Below are 26,516 nucleotides of genomic sequence, written 5' to 3'. Positions count from 1 at the left end.
ACCTAAGACAAGAATTCCATAATTCTAAACTTACCAGACACAATATTACATATTCCTGAACAATCAAATACAATAATTATCCTGTTTTATGACATTGTGAAAAACACACCGTCGCCCAGTAAGTGATCAAATTGCGGAGTGAATGTGAACCTCATAGCTGAGTCCATCCATTGCATTCCATTGCAACATGCTGCCAATTTCTTTTGTCTGAGTTTTGTTGTCATTTCTGGCGGGCCAATTATATACTACTCGTGCACTCACTGTAGTAGTCTCGCCACGCTGCACTATTTGCACATCTGTTGTTGACCAATACTGGCCACTCATGCCAGAGTGGCATCTGCCCCATTTGCACACTGACTGAGGAGTATCTGCAACATTTGCACAGTCAACATTGTCCCAGATTATCGCACTACTCGCTTTTGAAGTCTCGGCGCCCTTTGCACAATGGTCATTGCACCGGACTATTGCGAGATTAGTCGCCCGATGGGGGGGCTGGAGGACACGACGTCCACGATTTCCAAAAACAATTTGTCATGTTGACTTGTCAGAGCACAGCATACTTTTCCACATTGCGTTCGTCCATCTCAGATGAGCTTGGGCCAAGAGAAGCCGGTAGCTTTTCTGGGTGTTGCTGACATATGGCTTTTCACTTTGCATGGTGGAGTTTTAACTTAACGCAAACTAAATTTCAACTAAATGTTACCGCTTGGATGGAAATGCGGCAACAGTAAAGGTATCACCTGTTTTTTTTTTTTTTTTTTTTTTTTCCTGAGTTCAAAAAGCGAGGGATACAGTATAACTGCTCTCACCTATTGAAATGGACACCTTCTGCAAGACTTATTGGGTATTTTAATGCAAAGAGCACCAGTTGAGGCTATTATATGGTACTGTAATTTCATTGTCAATTTCCTACATTTATATTTCATTTAATTGTATGTTTGTGTGTGTGTCTAGATTCGAAGTGTGCAGGTTCTCCCTGTTGACTACGAAATCGAATACATCTGCAGGGGAAACCGTGTGATTGTGGGACCTAAGGTCAGGAAATGTTTGCCCAATGGCACCTGGACCGATCTGAACCAACAAAGTAGATGCTGTGAGTATATAAATATATATATATATATATATATATATCCACCCAATCCATTTGTACAGCTCCTCCCAAAAAATATCCTGTGTATACTATGCTGTCCAATCTCATCTAAACATAATATAAACATCGTAAATAATGTCATTTCAAATATACATACACAGAATGTAAGCATCGTTCTATTCTTTCAGATACCCTCATAGCAAAACCGTCCATCCCTTCACGTACTGTACATAATGTAAAACTCTGCCTGTCCTTTCACATACACGGCTCGTGTAAATAATAGTTTGAGAGCTAGAATAAATAAATAAACTCACTGAGGTTCCCGACGTCTATCATCTTTCAAAGGATTCCTCAACATGAAATTATACGGTACCTCTGCTGCTGCTAAGTGGTTGTGTTAAATGTTCCATTTAAGTAGCTCAAGGGTAGTGCCCCGGAATAATAATATATATATCGTATTTCAGATTTACAATGGGTTTTTCTCTTACAGTATTGTTATGCCCTCGTGTGTGGACATCTTTGGAAAATGGTCGAGTGTCTTCTTGGCCACCGGGACTCCCAGTGGAGGGAACTGTGCTGCACTATAGCTGTCTCCCCGGCTTCATCTTGATGGGCCGGAACTCGACACACTGCAATAAGTTGGGCAAGTGGGACACGCCCAAACCTGTGTGTCACTGTAAGCACAACAAGACAAACGTTTTTATTGTCAGGCATTTACACACAGTAATTTAGGATGTGAGAATGTGTACTGTATTTTCTTGCAACATGAAAACATATCATATATATATATATATATATATATATATATATATATATATACAAACAGACTTTTGACTGGAAGTGTATTATACTGTATTATACATATGGTCTAAAATGGCCCAATAATCTAAAATCCAATTATCTGTTCTTGTTGTTTCTCTCTGAAGATGACCGGCATTTCAAAGGTAAAACCATTTTTCTTCCTTTTTATATCTACTGCATGCCTCCGTCCAACTGTCGGTGGGTTAAAATGATAATTCACATCTACAGTGTAACCACTACAGATAGAGTATGGACTGGAGCAAATGTGTTAATTGCCCCAATTTTGCAGATGTCTCAGTAGAATTTAAACCTCACCCTTCCTAACATTTACTGAAATTGTGTGTGCTGGAGTGGGAAGACAAAGAAGACCACAAACACATTTTGTGAAACGTGAAAAGTAAGATAACACAGAAACATTTCATTCAAACAACTCATTTGCACCTTCCAATCAAATTACTACAATGGAGGACAACTGCTTAGTTTCTGAACTGCTTGAATCTTTCAGTAATAACGATGTTTGCTTTCTGGTCCCATTTGATTTCATTCACATTTCAAATGTATTCATGTCTGCTTTATGCTGATTTTATTAAAAACAACTTTTTTTTCTTATGCAATACAGTTTCATTCTGTACTAAACATGGCTGGTTAAGAAACAAACAATACACATTTTTATTGCAGTAAGAGTGTGCCGCTTGTTGGTTTAATTTATGTCTGTTGTTGATATCGAAAGAATTGCATTGCTCATATTGTACTGAGAAGCGTGACACTTTGCTATACATCACAGTAAATTACGTTTGTCTGTGTCCACCTTTCCCGAGCAGAGTGGAAAGCGCTTGAAACTTGCTCTGCAAGTAAGATTTTATTTTGTAATGATTTATTTCAAGGTTTTCAGTTGATAACATCCACACCCTAAACATAACAGGATGCAGCGATACCTAGTGGTTCGTAAAACAACAAAGTCTGAGGAAGATTGAGAATAAAATAACTTGTTTAGGCAACCCAATACTTCTCCTATCCCCAATAAACAGAGGTCTTGAGCACCCATTCTTTTACAAATGTATCAATTGCATGGCCAGTTTGACTTACTATAACATAAATGTAAATAAATAGTAAGGAGGCGTACCACACTCATTTTGTCACCACCGCCAATACCACTTTGTACCTCATGGAGGCAATGTTGCACTCTTTAAGTAAAATGGAATAACTCCCAAGGTGCCATCTTTCGTGACTCTGCTGGCATTGCCACAACACCTCAAATGTCATTGTTCAGACTAGAGGTCATGAAACTGGCAGCTTGCCTGCTTTTCAGAATATCAGAGCGAAGATTATGCTTATTTAGTATATTTGGTTGCACGTGAGTGCTAAAATTACTAATGTATCTTACTTTACAGTAATAAACCTGCTGTAAACTGTGAAACATGTGAACACCACTGTGAAACTATTGTATTGTTTTTCCTCTTTTCAAGGTCACAAAATCCTTCATTGTGTGGTTTTAATGTTAGTTTATAATTGTTTTAACATCTTAACTGATGTGTGTGTGTGTGTGTGCGCATATATATATATATATATATATATATATATATATATATATATATATGTATGCGTAGATATATATATATATATATGTGTGTATATATATATATATATATATGTATATATATATATATATATATATATTTTTTTTTTTTAGAGCATTTGCACTTTGAAATGATATTTCTTGCACTGTATGCTGTTTTAATTTTATTTGTTTTCCTCTTTGTTTTAAATGTTTATAAGCTGTTTTTTCCCCCTTATTTTTAAAGGCTTTTAATCATGTATAACACATTGAGTTACCTTGTATATGAAATGCGCTATATAAATACATTTGCTTTGGTTTGCTTTGCTTATACATATGTATGTATTAACCTTTGAGAACAAACCCCCCGCCCCCCAAAATCATCATGTCTGGTCTTCGTGCTCTTATAATGTGTGGCGGATTATCAACACAGCACACCATACACTAAACAATTGCTCCACCGAATCTCATCCTCCAAACCAGCAGTCTCGTGTGGGACCCGGACCGACCCCTGCCAGGCAGCATGGTGCTACACGGATTGCAGACTGCCGAAGAATACAAAGAATAACTAGTAGAGTAAGAAGTCGAAGAAGCAGTAGAAGTAGCTTTTATTTGATCTGGTAACTACATTGCGGTGGTCAATTTCTTGCCAACCTCTCTCTTTGCTTTTTTTTAATGTGGTGAATGACTTACCAGATATTTCATACAAACACTCAAAACAACCAGTTGTTCCTCCATTTCTGAAATACGGAAACGGTGCATGCTTCAGTTTGCTTCGTAGTTAGCGATGATTTTGTTCCACGTCACAATCATGCAGTCTGTGGCTGGGCCGACCTCTTTGCTGACCACACGCGAGGATTTTTAAAAAGATTTTCTTTGCGACAGTGGGCCCGACTTTTGTCTTGAGAAGTTCGGAGCAGTTGGATGGGAGGAATCTGTCTCAAGATCATCCTGACTATATTTTGTATCCTCGACAGTTTTAATATGATTGAACAACACACAGACAGCCTGTTCCACATGTGCGTCTCATCCTTGTGTGACGAGCTTGTGTCAATTTAGATGATGACATTTAATTGTCCTTGTGTGTCTTTGTTCTGTTGTTGTTGTTTATCCTCATATTTCCTTGTAGTTCCTGTTTGGGTTCTTCAAAGAAAAGAAACTATAACTCGTCATTCTTGCATAGAATCTTATTGTATTTCTACCTATATTTATTTCTCTCTGCTCCAGCCACTCGCTAACACAATATGCGTAATGGGACCTAAATCATATAATAACGTAAATGTTTTTGGGGGGTATTGATTGGATGTCTCGTTGTCATGTCAAGTAGGTTCAGCCCACATGGATGGTAGTTTCATAATGATTATGATAATATATGCTAACATGACACTCTTTGTTCTATTTGGAATAAATCATGCAAATTTGAGCCTTTTCTGTGACTGTACAGTTGTGTATTTTAAATCACAATAATATATAAATGATATACACAGTGGGTACGGAAAGTTTTCAGACCCCCTTAAATTATTTTTCAGTCTGTTATATTGCAGCCATTTGTTAAAATCATTTAAGTTCATTTTTTCCCTCATTAATGTGCACACAGCACTCCACATTGACAGAAAAAAATGTAATTGTTGAAATTTTTGTATATTTATTAAAAAAGAAAATTGAAATATCACACAGCCATAAGTATTCAGACCCTTTGCTGTGACACTCATATTTAACTCAGGTGCTGACCATTTCTTCTGATCGTCCTTGAGATGGTTCTACACCTTCATTGGAGTCCAGCTGTGTTTGATCATTCTGATTGGACTTGATGAGGAAAGCCACACACCTGTCTTTATAAGACCTTACAGCTTACAGTGCATGTCAGAGCAAATTAGAATCATGAAGTCAAAGGAACTGCCTGAAGAGCTCAGAGACAGAATTGTGGCAAGGCACAGATCTGGCCAAGGTTGCCAAAAGGTTTCTGCTGTACTTAAGGTTCCTAAGAGCACAGTGGCCTCCATAATCCTGAAATTGAAGAAGTTTGGGACGATCAGAACCCTTCCTAGACTTGGCCGTCCGGCCAAACTGAACAATTGGGGGAGAAGAGCCTTGGTGAGAGAGGTAAAAAAGAACCCAAAGAGGCTGTGGCTGAGCTCCAGAGATGCAGTCAGGAGATGGGAGAAAGTTCTAGAAAGTCAGCCATCACCGCAGACCTCCACCAGTCGCGGCTTTATGGCAGAGTGGCCCGACGGAAGCCTCTCCTCAGTGCAAGACACAAGCCCGCATGGAGTTTGCTAAAAAGCACCTGAAGGACTCCAAGATGGTGAGAAATAAGATTCTCTGGTGTGATGAGACCAAGGTAGAACTTTTTGGCCTTAATTTTAAGCGGCATGGGTGGAGAAAACCAGGCACTGCTCGTCACTTGTCCAATACAGTCCCAACAGTGCAGCATGGTGGTGGCAGCATCAAGCTGTGGGGGTGTTTTTCAGCTGCAGGGACAGGGAGACTGGTTGCAAGTGATGAAAAGATGAATGCGGCCAAGTACAGGGATATCCTGGACAGAAACCTTCTCCAAAGTGCTCAGATCATCAGACTGGGCTGAAGGTTAACCTTCCAAAAAGACAATGACACTAAGCACACAGCTAAAATACCGAAGGAGTGGCTTCAGAACAACCCCGTGACTGTTTTTGAAGGGCCCAGACAGAGCCCTGACTTAAACCCAATTGAGCATCTCTGGAAAGACCTGAAAAGGGCTGCCCACCAACGTTCACCATCCAACCTGACGGAACTGGAGAGGATCTGCAAGGAGGAATGAATGGGGCAGAGGATCCCCAAATCCAGGTGTGAAAAACTTGCATCATTCCCAAAAAGACTGATGGCTGTATTAACTCAAAAGGGTGCTTCTACTAAATACTGAGCAAAGGGTCTGACTACCTATGGCTGTGTGATATTTCAGTTTTTCTTTTTTTAATAAATCTGCAAAAATTTACAAAATTACGTTTTTTTTTCGGTCAATATGGGGTGCTGTGTGTACATTTCATGTGGAAAAAAACTGAAATGATTTTTGCAAATGGCTGCAATATAAAAAAAGAGTGAAAACTTTATATATATATAAATCATGCAAATTTCAGCCTTTTCTGTCACTGCGCTGTTGTGTATTTTGCATCACAATAATATACATTAGAGTGCTTTCATTCGGCAGACCTGCATTATCGATTGACAATCCAAAGTGCCGTGTCTTTCTTTCCTTTATGAAGATTACAATTCTTGGTTTTATCGACACTATCAGTGTGGTATTAATTTAACATATTTATTATGTGGGTTGTAGTTTGCATTGGTGTACAACTGCACTGCATCATTCTTGGTTTATAAAATACAAGACATTGGCCTGACATACAGAAGAAAGTATAGCCAAACACATGAATATCAGCATGACAGCACAGAATTAGTTTCACACACGAAAAAAAGATGATGCTAAAGCAACACACTCAGGTATAATTTCCTCCTGATACAATCATGTCACGTATGTCATTCGGCCATGATGACATACGTCTCCGAATGCGAATGTCTCTTTGCAGGATTAGCCCAGTGTTGAGCGCAGTGATTAATGACCATGTCAGTTGCCCAATCTGTCAAACATTTGCAGACATTCAGGTAACAGGTACTGAAGGGACACTCATTCACAGAGGAGGCAGAGGGGCATCGTGATAGTACAAGGTGAAAGGAGCGAGCTGAAGGAAAAGGCAAGAGCAGGAAATTTACAATACGTTCCAAAACTTCCAGGAAATAGTTTTGTGTGGATCTTCCAGAATGAGAGGGGCATAAAGCTCTCTGCACATACATTCAAAATATACTGACTCCAACTGTGTCTGCTCAGCACCATCGCTCCAGGGACACTCTGTCCTCATGCCTTGTGCTAATAAACAGCATGCAGCTCCATGCTATGCTCAAGGAGTGGTCAGAGGAGTGACTCGAGCACAATCACGATTAAACCCGTAGTGCACCTTAATTCTTTATACAGTGCGTGCTCATGATAATAATCCTTTTAATGTCGCTATAAAACACCTTTAAATACAAATTATAGTAGCAAACTTTGCACAGTTATAACACTAGCTCATGTCAGATGGATCATAAAAATGCTAAATCACTAAAGCCTCTGTGGACACCAAAAGCCAATTTTATTTGATGAATATGTTCTCCATTATTACTGTTCCTTCATGCTCATTTATCATTGCGACAGATCTGATGTTAAGGGTACAAATGATGTAAACACAGTCATTGTGCACCAATTGATTAGCTCATTAAACATATGCTGATGATAGTCATATTGTTATTAAATTATCCAGACACTAATGTCATAATTTTATTACATTCCTGAAAATGTGCACCAAGAGTCCAGACTTCTCCCAGCGCCGGCCCCTTTTATGGCCAGAGCGAGTCAAACAGGGGAGGGGTGGGTGGGGGGGGGTTGTCCCCCTCCTTTTCTACCACCTTCGCGAACACCGAGGGGCTGGACTGCCTTTTGGCGTTATTTTTCCATTCTCGGATGATTTTGTGGTTTAAAACCAGTGGAATCAAATATTAATTATTGGATTTAAGATAACGAGACCATTTTCCCACCCTGCATTGTTCTACGCTCATCCTCTTTCATACCTGTAATGAATGTTTCAAATGTTATGTGGTGTGGAGAACATTACTATTTTCATGTGACATTTGTGGCGTTAGGTGAGACATTCCATCTGGTTCAGTTAACAACAGATTTGACGTTAGACATTCAAGTTTGCAGCAATACAGTCACTAGTGGCGTTCATGTAAAGTTGTTAAAATATTGACTCCCAGTCGAGTCACAGACTGTCTTATGAACCCCTGTCTGTAGTGTCGTTCCGTCGCCCGTGGGTGTCGCTGTTGCCTGTTCCAACTCCCAAGTAGAAGCTCTCAGCAGGGTGGAGGCGTCGCTGCGGGTCCCATTCTTCGACTGGCGGGGAGTTAATTAACTTAGCGTTCGGGGGCGAACCCAGCATCCGTGGGTCTCCCCTTTGAAGTCTCAGGCAGACGTGATTCACTTTGCGTCGGCATGGCAAAGCAAATGTCTGTGTCTTGTTGAAGATAGTTTATTGTGTTAATCCATTTAGAGTCTGCGTGTGACTCTGGAGTTAACGTCTACCTCGGCGGGGAGCGGCGGTAGTGCGAGGCTGGGGTGCCGGGTGGCATCTTTTGCGTGGCATGTCCGCTACACTATATTTAAAATGTGTGTGTGTTTTCTGTCATTTATCAGACAGAAAGTATACAAACTAGGTTCAGAAAAAAGGGAGTGGTGGTTTGGTTCCACAGCCAGGACTAACTGTACTGCTCTTCCGGAATCTAAGACTTGACTTCTCGACGGACCCCCCTCTCCCAAACCCCTGAATAGACCTTACCAGGGAGGCTGAGAAGTATGATCCACCAGATCCAGTCTGCCAATCCTGATGTCCATGCGATGTTGCAGAGGCGTGTTAACCAGGACAGCCCCAAAACATCCATAGCCTTTCGAAACTCCAGTCAGTTCTCATCCACTTCCGGGGCCCTGCTACCAAGGAGCTTTTTAACCACCTCAGTAACCTCAACCATAGAGGTAGGAGAGCCCAGCTCAGAGTCCTCAGACTCTACATCCTAATAGCAAGGCGTATTGGTGGAATTGAGGAGTTATTTGTACTATAAAGCAGTATTCTTGACACTGAGTCACAACGTCCTGAGTTGAGGTCAGCAGTGCCCCATCCCCATACACAGTGTTGAAGGTGTACTGCTTCCCCCTCCTGAGATGCCAGATGGTGGACCAAAATTTTCTCGAAGCAATGCGTAAATTCTTCTCCATAACCTCACTGAAATACTCCCAAACCCAGGATTTTCCTTCAGCGACCACCAAGGCTGGATTCTCCTTGGCCTGCCAGTACCCATCAGCTGCCTTCGGAGTCCCACAAGCCAAAAAGACCCGATAGGAATCCTTCTTCAGCTTGATGATGTCCCTCACCACAGTTGCGTGTCAATGAGTTTGGGGGTTGTTGTCTCAACAGGCACTGACCACCTTACAGCCACAGCTCTGGTCGGCCTCCTCAACAATGGAGGCAGGGAACATGGTCCACTTGGAGTCATTGTCCTCCGCCTCACCTTGAATGTGGTCGACGTTCTGCCGGAGGGGGAAGTTGAAACTTCCTCTGACAGGGGACTCTGCCAGACGTTCCCAGTAGACCCTCATAATATGTTTGGGTCTGCCAGGTCGGACCTGGATTTCCCCCCCAACATCGGAGCCAACACACCACCAGGTGGTGATGGCTTGACAGCTCTGGCCCTCTCTCCATCCGAATATGCAAGACATGCGGCCGCAAGTCAAGCTCAGGCTCCTTCTCTACCCAAAATGTGAGCTGGTAAGCCCATGGGAAGGGGGACCCATGTTACCTCATTGCGCTTTGCCTGGCTGGGTCTCATGGGTGCCCAGCAGGCGCTTTGCATTGACCCCAACTCTAGGCCTGGCTCCAGAGGGGGGCCCCGGTCATCCGTGTCTGGACGAGGTGCATTAATTTTACTCGTCATTTTTCTAAGCTGTGCTTTGTCTGGTCCCTCACCTAGGACATAGAGGCATAAAGCCCAGAAAAAAATGAGCTCCTAGGATCATTAAGACACACAAACCCTTCCACCATGATAAGGTGACGGCTCATGGAAGAGTTCACTGACACCCTTATGGCAAATAACTCTATGGACTATGTGTCTTGTCCTACTGGACCTAACTGCAGCGTTTGACAATGTGGACCACGATTACTTGTGCTTTGGATTGGTTTATATCCTATCTGGAAAACAAAACTGTGTGTAAGCCTTTATAGTTCTGAGTCCTGCTCTGCTCCGCTGTTTTTTGGGGTTCTACAAGGTTCTATTTAAGGACAACTGCTTTTCTCTCAGTATTTCCTGCCCCTAGGTTCCATCTTAAGAAAGACTAACAAGAGGATTGCTGACTCCCTACGAATGCTTCCAGGTTTGGTCACATGACATACGCAACCATCGCAACTACCCCCTCACGTCGTAAAACCGCAAGCATATGCAGGGAGTCTGAAAACCTGTTGGTAGCAGACTGTGTATGTTGTGGTTGCTGACATGATCGTTTGACCAACATTTTAGCAAGTTCACGTTTAAAAACGATCAGGTCAGCAACCTGCAGCATACACAGGGAGTCTGCGAACCTCTTTTCCGGATTTGGTCACGTGACGTACGTAACCATTGCAGGCTAAGTGTGATGTTAATTTCGGTGATGTTAATTACCTCCCCTTTAATGAGAAGAAAACATTAATTATGGTGTTTAGCCTCAGTGCCTCTTGTAAAGCCCTCCCTTTTGATTTGGGCCCCTTGGCATATTTTGTAAAGCCCACTGTCTCAAACTTGCATTTGGGCACTGATTTGAAATTTAGATCGGCAAATCAGCGCTGCAGTTAAGTCCAACTTTTTTCCCTTCATGCAGCAGGCAAAATTGAAGCCTTTTCTTACACAGCAGCACTTTGAAACCGTAATCCCTGCCTTCATCAGCTCTTGGCTGGATTACTGTAATGCACTTTACTTTGGACCTGCCCGGAACACCTCACCAGGGAGGCGTCCGGGAGACATCCGAATCAGATGCCCCAGCCACCTCATCTGGCTCCTCTCGATGTGGAGGAGCAGCGACTCCACTCTGAGATCCTCCCGGATGACCGAGCTTCTCACTCTATCTCTAAGGGAGAGCCCGGACACCCTGCGGAGGAAACTAATTTCGGCCGCTTGTATCCGGGATCTTGTTCTTTCGGTCACGACCCACAGCTCGTGACCATAGGCGAGGGTAGGAACGTAGATCGACCGGTAAATCTAGAGCTTCGTCTTTCGGCTTCGCTCCTTCTTTACCACAACGGACCGATACAAAGTCTGCATCACTGCAGACGCTGCACCGATCCGCCTGTCGATCTCCCGTTCCATTCTTCCCTCACTTGTGAACAAGACCCCAAGATACTTGAACTCCTCCACTTGGGGCAGGATCTCATCCCCGACCTGGAGAGGGCACGCCACCCTTTTCCGACTGAGGACCATGGTCTCAGATTTGGAGATGCTGATTCTAATCCCAGCCGCTTCACACTCGGCTGTGAACTGCTCCAGTGAGAGTTGGAGACCACGGCTTGACGAATCCAACAGAACCACATCATCTGCAAAAAGCAGAGATGCTATACTGAGGCCACCAAACCAGACCCCCTCTGCGCCTCAGCTGTGTCTTGAAATTCTGTCCATAAAAGTTATGAACAGAATCAGTGACAAAGGGCAGCCTTGGCGGAGTCCAACCCTCACCGGGAACGAGTCCGACTTACTGCCGAATATGCGGACCAAACTCTGACTCCGGTCGTACAGCCCGTATCAGGGGGTTCGGTACCCCATACTCCCGAAGCACCCCCCCCCCCCCCCCCCCCACAGGACTCCCCGAGGGACATGGTTGAACGCCTTCTCCAAGTCCACAAAACACATGTAGACTGGTTAGGCGAACTCCCATGCACCCTCGACGACCCTGCCGAGGGTGTAGAGCTGGTCCACTGTTGCACAGCCAGGACGAAAACCACACTGCTCCTCCTGAATCTGAGATTCGAATTACCGACTGACCCTCCTCTCCAGCACCCCTGAATAGACCTTACCAGGGAGGCTGAGCAGTGTGATTCCCCTGTAGTTGGAACACACCCTCCGGTCCCCCTTCTTAAAAAGGGGACCACCACCCCAGTCAGCCACTGTCCCCAATGTCCACGCGATGTTGCAGAGGCGTGTCAACCAGAACAGCTCCACAACATCCAGAGCCTTTAGGAACTCCGGGCGATTCTCATCCACCCCCAGGGCCTTGCCACAGAGGAGCTTTTTAACCACCTCGGTGACCTCAACCCCAGAGATAGGAGAGCCCGGCTCAGAGAACCCAGACTCTGCTTCCTCATGCAAAGACAGGTCTTCGAAGTATTCTCCCCACTCATTCACAACGTCCCGAGTCGAGGTCAGCAGCGTCCCATCCCCACTATACACAGTGTTGGTGGTGCACTGCTTTCCTCTCCTGACACGCCGTATGATGGACCACAATTTCCTCGAAGCCATCCGGAAGTCTTTCTCCATGCCGAACTCCTCCCATACCAGAGTATTTGATTCAGCGACCACCAAAGCTGCATTCCGCTTGGCCAGCCGGTACCCATCAGCTGCCTCAGGAGTCCCACAGCCCAAAAAGGCCCGATAGGACTCCTTCTTCAGCTTGACGGCATTCGGGGATTGCCGCCACGACAGGCACTGACCACCTTACGGCCACAGCTCCTTGTCGGCCGCCTCAGCAATGGACTCGATGTCCCCCGCCTCACCCGGAACATGAGCAAAGTTCTGTCGGAGGTGGGAGTTGAAACACCTGACAGGGGATTCTGCCAGACGTTCCCAGCAGACCCTCACAATATGTTTGGGCCTGCCACGTCGGACCGGCATCTTCCCCCACCATCGGTGCCAACTCACCACCAGGTGGTGATCAGTTGACAGCTCCGCCCCTCTCTTCACCCGAGTGTCCAAGACATGCGGCCGCAAGTTCGATGACACGACCACAAAGTCGATCATCGAACTGCGACCTAGGGTGTCCTGGTGCCAAGTGCACGTGTGGACACCCTTATGCTTGAATATGGTGTTCGTTATGGACAATCCGTGATGAGCACAGAAGTCCAATAACAGAACTCCGCTCGGGTTCTGATCAGGGGGGCCGTTCCTCCCAATCACGTCCTTCCAGGTCTCACTGTCATTGCCCACGTGAGCATTGAAGTTCCCCAGCAGAACGATGGAGTCCCCAGTGGGAGCGCTCTCCAGCACCCACTCCAAGGACTCCAAAAAGGGTGGGTACTCTAAACTGCTGTTTGGTGCATAGGCACAAACAACAGTCAGGACCCGTCCCCCTACCCGAAGGCGGAGGGAGGCTACCCACTCGTCCACCGGGGTGAACCCCAACGTACAGGCGCCGAGCCGGGGAGCAATAAGTATACCCACACCTGCTCGGTGCCTCTTACCGTAGGCAACTCCAGAGTGGAAGAGATTCCAACCCCTCTCGAGAGGACTGGTACCAGAGCCCAAGCTGTGAGGCGACTCTGACTATATCTTGTCGGAACTTCTCGACCTCACACACCAGCTCGGGCTCCTTCCCTGCCAGAGAGGTAACATTCCACGTCCCTAGAGCCAGCTTCTGTAGCCGGGGATCGGATCGCCAAGGTCCCCGCCTTCGGCCACCGCCCAGTTCGCACTGCACCCGACCACTATGGCCCCTCCCACAGGTGGTGAGCCCATGATAAGGGGGACCCACGTTACCCTTTCGGGCTGTGTCCGGCCAGGCCCCATGGGTGCAGGCCTGGCCATCAGGCGCTCGCCTTCGAGCCCCACCTCCAGGCCTGGCTCCAGATGGGGGCCCCGGTGACCCGCGTCTGGGCAAGGGAAAACTGAATCCATCGTTTGTCGTCATCATAATGGGTCTTTGAGCCGTGCTTTGTCTGGTCCCTCACCTAGGACCTGTTTGTCATGGGTGACCCTGCCAGGGGCATGAAGCCCCAGACAACTTAGCTCCTAGGATCACTGGGACACACAAATCCCTCCACTACGATAAGGTGACGGCTCAAGGAGGGGGAGTCTGATTTATTTTTAGTTATTTTAGTGTTGTTTTAAATCTATTGTTTTGTTGTTTCTAAATTATGTTATGTTCAAATTTCTTATGTGCTGTTTGTAATTATGTACAGCACTTTATTTCTGCTGCGGTTGTTCTGAAAGTGCTACATAAATAATATTGAAATGAGTTGAGCAGGCTAATAACATGCCCTTGTCAATACTTGTTGGCAGCCTTTGTGACACTGAGTGCCAGCTTGAATTTTTCTTCTCTACGAGTGTGCCATTATCATTATCATTATTAAAATACCTGTACACAACAAGTTCAAGCTTCGTGGGCGATGTGGGGGGGGGGGGGGGGGGGGGGGTTCATGCTTCGCAGTCCTGCTATATTGCAGATTTTAAATACAGTTGTTATTCTATTTTTTTAAATTGTTTGCACAATATTTTTGTTATATCCATTGCTCTTGGTCTCTCTCAATATATTGTTTAAATGTGTTTGTATTGTTTTATATGTGTTTATAGACCTTTCAAAAAATGTGCTGGAAATGCAACAAAAACATGCCTAGGGTGGATTCAAATAGGTAATTTCTATGTCACGGATTTTACTTATTGCAATGCAGGGGGGATTACTGCATATGGATAATCAGTTTATAAATGGATAACCAACTTATTATCATATAAATAACTATGAACAGAAAACCACCTGATGAAAAAATTACATGGTTATTTATGCTTTTATACAAAAGGACTTAAAGGAGTTCAGGAAAGAGGAGAATTCTGTCAAATTCACACTTTTTAGTTGATAAGCAACATTAATATTGCAAATTTTGGGAAGTAAATATTATTTAATGGACCTGGGAGAGTAAACGGTGATGCACAGTAAACTAAGCTGACAGATAATTGTAACAAATTTAAAAAGCAGGACAAATGACATACAGTACTCACCCTTTGTCAAAACCGAAGTACAATACTTGAGTAAATGTAGATGTGAAAGGCCAGGTTTTGACTGGCTTTGCCTTGGACCACGCCACTGTGCTTAGCCAGCGATAGTCAGCCCACATAATCTGTGACAATTTGGTGAATCACTTGGCGTGTGCTTTGATTAGGAAGGCAACTAGCCTGCAAACTCGCCAGCTAGCTGCAGGATGATTATTGGCACTTCAAACATACCTCACGGTTATGTTTCATTTCACTCCAATGTATGATATAATTTTTTAACAACTTCTTCTTCTTTCGGCTTCTCCTGTTCGGGGTCGCCACAGTGTGTCATCCTTTTCCATGTAAGCAACTCCTGCATCCTCCTCTCGAACACCAACGGCCCTCATGTCTTCCCTCACGACATCCATCAACCTTCTCTTTGGTCTTCCTCTCTGAGCTCTCTTGCCTGGCAGCTCCATCCTCATCACCCTTCTCCCAATGTACTCACTCGCTCTCCTCTAGATGTGTGCAAACCATCGAAGTCTGCTCTTTTTAACTTTGTCTCCAAAACATCTAACCTTGGCTGTCCCTCTGATGACCTCATTTCTAATTTTATCCAACATGGTCACTCCTAGAGCAAACCTCAACATCTTCATTTCCGCCACCTCCAGCTCTGCTTCCCGTTGTCTCTTCAGTGCCACTGTCTCTAATCCCTACATCATGGCTGGCCTCACCACTGTTTTATAAACTTTGCCCTTCATCCTTGCAGAGACTCTTCTGTCACATAACACACCTGACACCTTCATCCACCCGTTGCAACCTGCTTGGACCTGTTTCTTCACTTGCTTACTACACACATCATTGCTCTGGACTGTTGACCCCAAGTATTTAAAGTCCTCCACCCTCGCTAGCTCTTCTCCCTGTGGCCTCACTCTTCCACCTCCACACCTCTCATTCATGCACATATATTCTGTCTCACTTCGGCCAATCTTCATTCTTCTCCTTTCCCCTGCATGCCTCCACCTTTCTAACTGTTCCTCCACTCGCTCCCTGCTTTCACTGCACATCTCAGTGTCATCTGCGAACATCATGAGCCACGGTGATTACAGTCGAACCTAATCTGTCAGCCTATCCATCCCCACTGCAAACAGGAAGGGGCTCAGGGCTGATCCCTGATGCAGTCCCACCTCCACCTTAAATTCCTCTGTCACACCCACTGCACACCTCACCACTGTTCTGCTGCCCTCATACATGTCCTGTACTATTCTAACGAACTTCGCTCCCACTCCAGACTTCTGCTTCCAGTACCACAGTTCCTCTCTGGGTACTCTGTCATAGGCTTTCTCTAGATCTACAAAGACACAATGTAGCTCCTGAGTCTAGCCTCCGCTACTCTTTCCCATAACTTCATTATGTGGCTCATCAACTTTATTCGTCTATAGTTCCCACAGCTCTCCACATCACGCTTGTTTTTAAAAATGGACACAGCACACGTTTCCTCCATTCCTCAGACATCTTCTCACCCACTAGAATTCTGTTGTTTCTGAATTATGTTTCACTTCTCCTAGATGCGTCCCATATTGTGTCCAATCTGGCATACGTCATTATATGCCTCTTGTTTGGCCTTTGCCACTGCTAACGTCGCATCCCCATGTAAAGTATTCTTGTTTCCTCTCCTCAGTGTCCCGTTTTCTTGACTAACCTCTTTCCTTTGAGGTTCCACCACCAAGTCTCCTTCTCTCCTTTCCTGCCAGAAGATACACACTCTCCTGCCTGTCTCTTTGATCACCTTGGCTGTACTGCTCCAGTCTTCTGGAAGCTCCTCCTGTCTGTCACACCTCTTCTCGAAAAGCGGCACAACACTCTTCCTTTCTCAGCTTCATTGTTCTCTGCTCTGTCTTTGTCTTCTTAATCTTCCTCCCCACCACCAGAGTCATCTTCCACCCCACCATCCTATACTGTCGAACCACATTTTCCCCTGCCACTACCTTACAGTCAGTAACATCGTCTGCACAAGATGTAATCCAACTGCATGCTTCGACCTCTGCTCTTGTAGGCCACCCTATGTTCCTGCCTCTTCTGGAAGAAAGTGTTCACTACAGCCTTTCTATCCTTTTTGCAAAGTTTACCACCATCTGTTCATCCAACTTCTTTTCCTGGATGTCAAACTTACCCATTACTTCTTCATTACCTGTTTGCTTCACCAACATGTCCATTACAATCTGCACCAATCACAACTCTCTCTCTGTCTTGGATGCTCAGAACTACTTTGTCTTGCTCCTTCCAGAATTTCTCTTTCACCTCTAGGTCACATCCTACCTGTGGGGCATAGCCACTAATTACACTATACATAACACCCTCAAGTTCAAGTTTCAGCCTTATCACTTGATCTGACACTCTTTGGACCTCCAAGACGTTCTTGGGTATCTCTTCCTTTAAAATTACCCCTACTCCGTTTCTCTTCCCATCTACACCATGGTAAAAATAATTCTAACCCTGCCCCTAAACCTCGAGCCTTACTGCCTTTCACCTGGTGACCTGGACACACTATATATCAACCTTTCTAATAACCATCAGATCAACCAACTCCAGAGCTTACCCTGTGGTAGTCCAAACATTCAAAGTTCCCACATTCAGTTCTAGGCTCTGTGCTATTCCTCTTCTCTTTCTGCCTCAGAACATGCTTTCCACCTTGCCTTCGTCTTTGACCCACAGTAGCTGAATTTCCACCAGCGCCCTGTAGGTTAACGGCACCAGTGGTGGACGTTGTTAAATCGGGCCACGATCGATCCGGTATGGAATCCTTTGATGAATGTTCATATTTGTCATGAGGTCACTGCACCTACGGAATGGTAGTAAAATTATAAAATTTATTATTATTATTATTATTTATAAAAATTATTATATATATATATATACCACACACGCACACACAGTGACGGAAATAAGTATTTACATATGTATTTAACACATCGTCCTTTTTTCTCACTAAATATACTTCCAAAGGTGCTATTGACCTGATAATATCACCAGAGTGGAAGAGAGTCCAACCCCTCTCGAGAGGACTGGCACCAGAGCCCAAGCTGTGTGTGGAGGCGAGTCCAACTATATCTAGTCGGAACTTCTCGACCTCACACACCAGCTCGGGCTCCTTCCCTGCCAGAGAGGTGACATTCCACGTCCCTAGAGCCAGCTTCTGTAGCCGGGGATCGGATCGCCGAGGTCCCCGCCTTCGGCCACCGCCCAGCTCACACTGCACCCGATCCCTGTGGCCCCTCCCACAGGTGGTGAGCCCATGGGAAGGGGGACCCACGTTACCCTTTCGGGCTGTGCCCGCCCGGGCCCCATGGATGCAGGCCCGGCCACCAGGCGTTCGCCTTCGAGCCCCACCACCAGGCCTGGCTCCAGTGGGGGGCCCCGGAGACCCGCGTCAGGGCAAGGGAAAACTAAGTCCATTGTTTGTCGTCATCATTAGGGGTCTTTGAGCCGTGCTTTGTCTGGTCCCTCACCTAGGACCTGTTTGTCAAGGGTGACCCTGCCAGGGGCATAGGCTAGCGACCAGTCCAGGGTGTACTCTGCCTCTTGTGCAAAGTAAACTGGGATAGGCTCCAGCTCACTCGAGACCTGAATGAGTACAAGCGCTATTAAAAACGGATGGATGGATATTTTTCAAATATATCTTTGTACACAGCACTTTTCCTCATATATATTTGACTCTATAAGGTTCTGTTGCAAAGTCAGTTCCATGGCGTGAACAGACCAGGAGTGATGTGGGTCAGGAAGACTGGGAATGAGGAGACACAAGAGGTAACAAGGGAGCGAGGAGTTGAGTAGCTTATACGAGTACGGTAGGCCGTGGTACCGCTAGGAGAGGCTGGAATACTTTGGCGAGGATTTCTGGGAAGAGGCAGGCTTAAATGTAGGTGGTGATGAGGGTTGATTGGAGACAGGTGCGTGGCTTGAGGAGAAGCTGAAACAGAGAGGGGAAGGGAGAGCAAAGCGCCATCCAGGCTCCAAAACGGTACTGCAGGGCATTCCATGACAGATGCTTTTCAATATTTTAGTGCATATGCATTTTATGTGAGACCTCCATCTGAATTTGTCATGTATTATTACCCCAAGGAATCCGATGTGGTGCCCACTTTCCTGACTTCTCCTTGTATACAACTCAGTCATGAAATTACGAACACTCCGAGTCACGCTCTACAACAGTGCGCTACCATTAGTTTCCCTTCCAATTACAGAAATGCATACTTCATACTTTCTTAACATCAATAACCTCTCAGTTCGTTAATTAACCAAATTCTTGAAAATCCCTTACGTGTCCACAACGGGGCGCAAATTCCCCATACAAATGATGAACGAATACAATGATTTACATTTAATGATAGAAAACCAATTCACCTACCATATTTGGGGGCATTGGGGTTGCCGCCCGCTGGGGAAATGCATCCCTGTGAGGCCGCACATGTCACACATACCAGAAACAGACAGCACAATAATTGCAATGTGTCCATTCAGTGTGAGGTCCATGTTTCGGCCCCACACAAAGTGAAAGGCAACAAAATCCATTTGGGCAGTGACTCTGCCCTGAGGGTGTTTGGTTGTTGCAATACTATATTGTGTTCAGGTTGTTAAACAGCAGGCAGTATTAATCCAAGGATTTAACAATCATTTGACATAGGGGACCTGGAACTGTGTTCGTGCAGAAAGCAAGCAGCAGCCTGCATTAGCATCTTTTAATTAAGACTGCAGCTCCATGATAAATCCCAGTACGACTCCACATCCGCTTTGTCACCCAGTAGGCTAAAGGTCAACTGTATTTTCCTTAATGTGTGTGGAGGTATGCGTGCGTGCATAGGTGCAGGTGTGTGTGTTGAGTTGGTGTTCTGAACTCTTCCAAGAATTTGGAGTTTGACCAGCAATACATTTATTTTATACTCCCCCCGGCGTAGAGTGACGATACAATGTAAATTCAATGTTCGATTTTCTTTTTAAAAGAAGAATTCCATAATGTTTAATGTATTTTTGAGCTTTTTTAAAAAGTGTTTACAATTTTTTTAAATTGTAAATGCAATTCAGTTTGCATCAAACTCCGTTTTAATACACTATCGATATTGGTACATAAACATTTTGCTCATTTATGGCATTTGTGTCTTTTGAGCAAGATACCACATCCCCAATTCTCCTGATGTATATGTGATGAAACCATTAACTCTCCTTTCATTGCAGCACTAGAAAGCAATAATAATTCTCTGGACAAGGTGACAGGATTTTTTGGAGTACATTTAAAGTCGAAAGGCAACTATACAGTATAAATCCCCGTTACCATAGCACCAAGACATACAGTACAGTATACTGTATAAACATCCAAGGACCAACAACGTGATGCAGTATATCAGCTCTGCTAAATAACACTTCTATTTCATTGCACAAAGTAGCATTTTAGTAGAACCCCCAAACATAAAGAAGCCGAATAACTCATAGTATAGCACACATTTCATTACTGACAGTTGTTAGTTCTAAGACTATAATAATGTTATGCATGGATCTGGCCCCTTTTCCCTCCGTGGTGGTAGAGAAATTTCACGAATGATGATGAAAAATACTTTGTTGGGACAGGCTAGTTGGTCAAAAATAACTTTTATTGATTAACAAGTTAGTACCTAACAATAGTTCCAAACAGTTGGGTGTTTCATGTCAAAGTGGAAGGCTCTGCCTCTCATGCCCTGACTACCTGTTTATAAAGTCAAAATGCTGTCAGCACGTTAGGAGTACCATCCCATGCCAAAATATTGGAATATCTATTGTACGTAAAGAAGTGATGCTTTCATGGCAACAGCCATACCAGAGCCCCGTATCCACCTGGTGCTCTCTCCAGTTGGTGTGTGTGTTTGGATACGTGATGTTCTTATGTCTGTACTTTATCGTCCCTTCAGAATGATGGACTATATTACATCTGTAGCGATTATATATCAAATAAGAATTGTAATTAATTTAGGATAAAGTAATAAGCCGGGAGCAACGTTTGTGTTACTTCCGGTTTATCGTAATTTGGATTTAATTGTTAAAATCAAACTAATGTCTCGAAAAGGGCACCTCGTCAATTTTTCAAGTTTAACTTTAGGCGAAGCTAGTAATTTCCCCACAATTATTACGCACTGACGTTGTACATCATAGTAAGGATTGCAGTGTCGACTCATGAACGCAGATCAGCTGGTCTTTGGGGGTGGTCAGGCGGAAACGAAGCCGGTTCGGTTGAAGAAAAACCAGTTGCACAAAAATCAAAAGAAATAGGAAAGGAAAGTTGTTGTCCCATTTGGGATGCGCTCATAACTTCCCTGCCGGTTGACCTGGTGGTGGGCCGAGCTCTGGCCCTCAGAGGCATGCGGGACCCGTCCGGGATGCCGGCAATTGCTCGTTGAGGCCCCGCCGACCGATCGTGGCTAGGGAAAGCGATCGGAGGCGCATGGTCGACTTATTCGATCGAAAACGCCGCCGGCTTGGTTGCGGCGGGCGTTTCGCGCACGTGGTGGCACCCAAAGACAAAAAGGGAACAAAAGAAGGGGGAGGGGTGGTAAATACGAGGAGAAGTAAATACAAGACTAGCCTCAACTCAACTCAACTCAGAAAGGTGTGAGTTTAGAGTTTAATACCCCAGGGGCGGGACGTAGGAAGAGGGAGACCACACCCATCAGCCTGAATCTTGTCTACCAATTTGAGTAAATGGGTTTTACAATAATATTAATCTAAAACACTCCCAACTTTGTACTCTCACGCAAAGAATCATTGTTTAATCTTTGGTTGTGGCAGATCGGTTGCTTATTGTTCAATACAACATTTCAAATTTGATTTGATTTCAAATCATGAACAGCTTTCAAAATCTTGCAGAGGACCTGTCAAAGTGAGAATGGGATCACAGACACCGAGGCATACATTTGGATTATTTCTACAGAGTTTGCAAGATATAAAATGGATATTTTATCTTCTGTTAACTAACATCAAAGGCATCAAAGTTCTGGCGCTTGTTTCAGTACGAGATGATCGCCAGTAACCATGTAGATGACTGACCATTGTTGGTTCTTTTCAGCCGTTTAGTATTGTTACTGGTTTTATTTGGGTAGGTTGCTACTTCCTGTAGCGGCCTCTCAGGCTATCAAGTGTATGGTTCAACTTTTTGTAAACAAGGGATTTTGATTTGTGTCATCTGTGACTGGTGTTGTGCATTTGTGTCCGTTTGTGCACTTTGATGAGAGCACTGAGGAGCGCTGAATCTCGATGGTGCCATATGCGTGTCACTTGTGATCCAGAGGTAGTGTTTTGTTATTTTTCATGTTTTTAGGATACATTCGTAGTTGTTGTTTTACACTTGCATAGTATGTCAGTTAAATTGCGATATTACCCCTCATTTGTCATTAAAGTTGAGTGTTTAAAAAGTTAAGTTTTCATGTGATCACTGGATGAATCAATTAATATTGTTTACGTTTTAATTGAAAACGTTGCCTATACAGTTGATAGTTTTTATGATCACAACCGTTTGGACTCTGGAATCAATTATTCCAAGTCGCCAATTCCCAATTAGTCATCTTAACTCAATTTTATTTCTAGAGCACTTAAAGGTAACGACCGCAGCTGAAACAAAGTCTCGCCCCATGCCCCCCCCCTCGCAGCCACAGGAGTCGTGCCACAGGGGAAATCTATTGATAACAAGCAAGTAACAGAACATTGTAGTCAGTGAATTAGTACATATAGAGCTGCATATTGACATGAGTCATATCCTGAGAACACTGTCAGTCACGTGTGATCTGAGTTTGTTACAGACTTGAAATAGTCCCTTCCAGAAAGTTATACTCACTGAGGAACGATGTATTTCATGGCTGTCGTACTAGCTTTATCTTTTCATGCATTTCGCTTGTTAAAATGGTATTAAATCAAATTCGATGCAATGGACTGAATTTAAAGTCAGATTAACTCAGTGTGGCTGTGAAGCAAACCGAAAAAATGTGTTGCTTTCAATCAGCGCTTGTTGTCATTTTATTGCATCTATATCTAAATAATATATGTCTAAATGTTCATATTATTCAGATGCCTGTATTCATGCTGTTCTGCTTGATGTACAGTATGCAAGGGCAGATTGGAACCCGGGTCCTCAGAACTGTGAGGCAGATGCGCTAACCAGTCGTCCACTGTGCCGCTGCTAACAGCTAACACAATGGAGGAATTGGAGGAATGACAGGAGGCAAATTGAAAAAAAAAAAATGGAGGCCACGATAAAAGCATGTTTTTTTTTTTGCAGATTATGCAAAAAGGAGTTTCAACCCTCCGGTCCCGTTTAAATGCAAAGCATGTCAGAGCAAGCGTATAAACAGCCGTAGCTGTTAGCGCTAGCTGTCACGGTATGAGTTCTAAGAGTTGTCGGCAAACCACACTCAAGCAAGTGACCGGATTCAGTACCAATACTCGTAAGTCACAATCACAAATTCATTCGCAAAGTGGATTGCTCTGGACTGTAGACCACTATTAGTAGTAGAAGAGAAAGCCACATGCAATCCAAGTTTTCAACTACCATGCAGAGCTGCTAAAAATCCAAAAAGCTGGCGACTGTCCTTGAGCCGTGCAGGTAAATAAAATTCTTTTAATGGCCACCTGTACCACACCATGGAGGTCTCTGATGATGACTGAACCTACACTGTGAAATTCAGTACTGCCTTCACAAAGGGCTTAACCAACATGTAGCTACACTCAACCATGAATGGCTCAAGATGGCCACTATGCTTGACCCACGCTTTAAGGATTTTAAAATATCTTGCGAACAGAGGACCAGCCTTGAGGCCCTACTGCAGTAACAGTGTAAGGATAGTACCACACAGGAGCCAGCAAAGAAAAAGAGCTTATTGCTCTCTCCAGTTTCTTAAGACTCTGATTCAGACAAGGACGCGTAGCAAGAAGTGCAGTGTAGCAGGGCCCTGAATTTGTACAGAGCAGAATCCACCATCAGCGAAACAGACTGCCCAGAGAAGGTTTTTGTCCAGGATATCCATGTACTTGGCCGCATTCATGTTTCCTTGCAACCAGTCATCCTGTCCCTGCAGCTGAAAAACACCCCTACAGGTTGATGCTGCCACCACCATGCTTCACTGTTGGGACTGTATTGGACAGGTGATGAGCAGTGCCTGGTTTTCTCCACACACTTAGAATTAGGGCCCAAAAGTTCTATCTTGGTTTCATCAGACCAGAGAATCTTATTTCTCACCATCTTGGAGTCCTTCAGGTGTTTTTTTTTTTTTAGCAAACTCCCTGTGGGCTTTCATGTGTCTTGCACTGAGGAGAGGCTTCCGTCGGGCCACTCTGCCATAAAGCCCCGACTGGTGGAGGGCTGCAGTGATGGTTGACTTTCTAGAACATTCTCCCATCTCCTGACTGCATCTCTGGAGCTCAGCCACAGTGATCTTTGAGTTCTTCTTTACCTCTCTCACCAAGGCTCTTCTCCCCAATTGCTCAGTTTGGCCGGATAGGCCAGCTCTAGGAAGGGTTCTGATCATCCCAAACATCTTCCATTTCAGTATTATGGAGGCCACTGTGAGCTGTAAGGTCTTATATAGACAGGTGTGTGGGTTTCTGAATCAAGTCCAAGCAGAATAATCAAACACAGCTGGACTTCAATGAAGGTGTAGAACCATCTTAAGGATGATCAGAAGAAATGGACAGCACCCGGGTTAAATATGAGTGTCACAGCAAAGGGCCTGAATACTTATGGCTGTGTGATATTTCAGTTCTGATGAAATAATTGAGCGACAACTGGCAATGACACCTGACAATGACATACTGCAAAGACGTGACAATGACAATGAACCGACAAGAACTGAAAGAAACCAGGGAACTAAATACAAACAGATTTACCATAACTGTCACGGGTGTGTGTTCTGGTGTCCCTAATTCACCGTTCACCCTAATTACCCCTTGCATTTAACCTCGTGTCTCATTCTTTCTAGTCAGCACTTCGTTGTACCTTGTCGTCACGTTCCGCATTCCTTGTTTCCACGTCACAGACTCACAGTAAGACTAGACCCTGTTCCGATTATCGACCTCGCCTTTTTTCCCTCACATTTTTGGATACTGTTGCCTTCTTGGATTGCCTGCCTGTGTACCGACCTCTGCCCGTATATTAAACCTCTCTTTTTGAAACTGTCCATTTGTTTTGGAGTCGTACATTTTTGGGTCCTATCCTCTGTTCCGTTCATGACAAAACCAACTGGCCCTAACATGGACCCAGCAGACTCAGACCCGGTGCGCAAAGCGCTTCAAGCGCAGGGTCAACTCCTCTCGAAGCAGGATGAGCAGCTTGCTGCCCTCCACCTTCATCTAGAGGGACTGTCAGAGCATCAGGACAATATGAGGAGACAGGTGGCCTTATAGTTTGAAGTGCTAATGAAATCGCTGCAGAAGAAGGAACCAGCTGGCACAGCACCTGATGCCGCCACTGTACCACCGTTTCCAGGTGAAGCAGTCACCATGCAGCCACCTGCCACTTCCGCTGCTGTCTGCCCACAGCTCTCTCGACCGGAGAGGTTCTCTGGGGATTCTGGGAATATTAAGCACACTCTTAGCCCTGAAAATTGCCCTGAAAACAGGCTGTACGTGGTTCCGACCTTAAAGGGAAGAGTCATCCACTGGGCTCACACTACCCGGACTGTATGTCACCCGGGCATTGCCAAAACGCAATCAGTGGTCGAACAGCGCTTTTGGTGGCCTAATGTTAGAAGAGATGTTACCAATTATGTCAATGCTTGCCAGGTATGTGCTCCCAACAAGTCCTCTCGTAAACGTCCTTCTGGGGAGTTGCGACACCTGCCAATTCCACAACGTCCTTGGTCAGACATCTCCGTAGACTTTGTGACAGGATTACCGTCAATTAAAATATAATATTGAAATACCACAATTCTCACAGTTGTTGACAGGTTTTCTAAAATGGACACTTCATTGCACTCCCGAAACTCACCTCAGCTAAAGACACTGCCGAGTTAATGATACAAAAACCACCACCATGACGAAACCCACACTGCTCCTCCTGGAACTGAGATTCGACTTAACGACGGAGCCTCCTCTCCAGCACCCCTGAATAGAGCTTACCAGGGAGGCTGAGGAGTGTGATCACCCGTATCAAAGCTTGTGATGTGTATTCAGCGCACAAGTGTAGACTGAAATTCAGACATAATACAGATTCAGGGCAGATTTGTTTTGGTTTTGTTACGAGTGATTATCCAGAGACTTTTTATATGAATTGAGTAATGTTCTGCATGAGAAGTGAGTGATACGTATTTCTGGACATGTGCCAGGTTGGCTTGGCTCTTTGTAATCTGCCGTATGTGGGAGGATGAAGCCTCAGCCTGGCCTACAAATATTTGATTTATCAATAATTTCTCAAGTGAGCAGAAACACACCAATGAGAACCAAACAAGAACAATGAGGCTCAGCTTCCTTATACAGCTTCAGATATATATTTTGAAAACTTGTCTGATGATGCTCCAGCAAACT

General features: G+C 44.6%; 1 protein-coding gene across 4 annotated transcripts in view; it reads left to right on the top strand.

Moving 5' to 3' along the window:
* Positions 1–26,516, top strand: part of gabbr1b (gamma-aminobutyric acid (GABA) B receptor, 1b) — a 244,315-nt gene that overhangs the window by 76,450 nt on the left and 141,349 nt on the right. The window contains exons 1-4 of one of the 4 annotated variants that reach the window (XM_061760295.1): positions 559–733; positions 955–1,093; positions 1,581–1,766; positions 2,017–2,034. In XM_061760295.1, the coding sequence (XP_061616279.1) occupies positions 1,700–1,766; positions 2,017–2,034 (85 nt within the window). In that variant the 5' untranslated portion in view covers positions 559–733; positions 955–1,093; positions 1,581–1,699. The other 3 variants (XM_061760293.1, XM_061760294.1, XM_061760292.1) reach the window with 3 other exon arrangements.

Source organism: Phyllopteryx taeniolatus, chromosome 21 (assembly GCF_024500385.1).
Source record: "Phyllopteryx taeniolatus isolate TA_2022b chromosome 21, UOR_Ptae_1.2, whole genome shotgun sequence".
Taxonomy (NCBI): Eukaryota; Metazoa; Chordata; class Actinopteri; order Syngnathiformes; family Syngnathidae; genus Phyllopteryx; species Phyllopteryx taeniolatus.
Note: the sequence above shows the minus strand (reverse complement) of the source record. Positions and strands in the feature narration are given on the sequence as shown.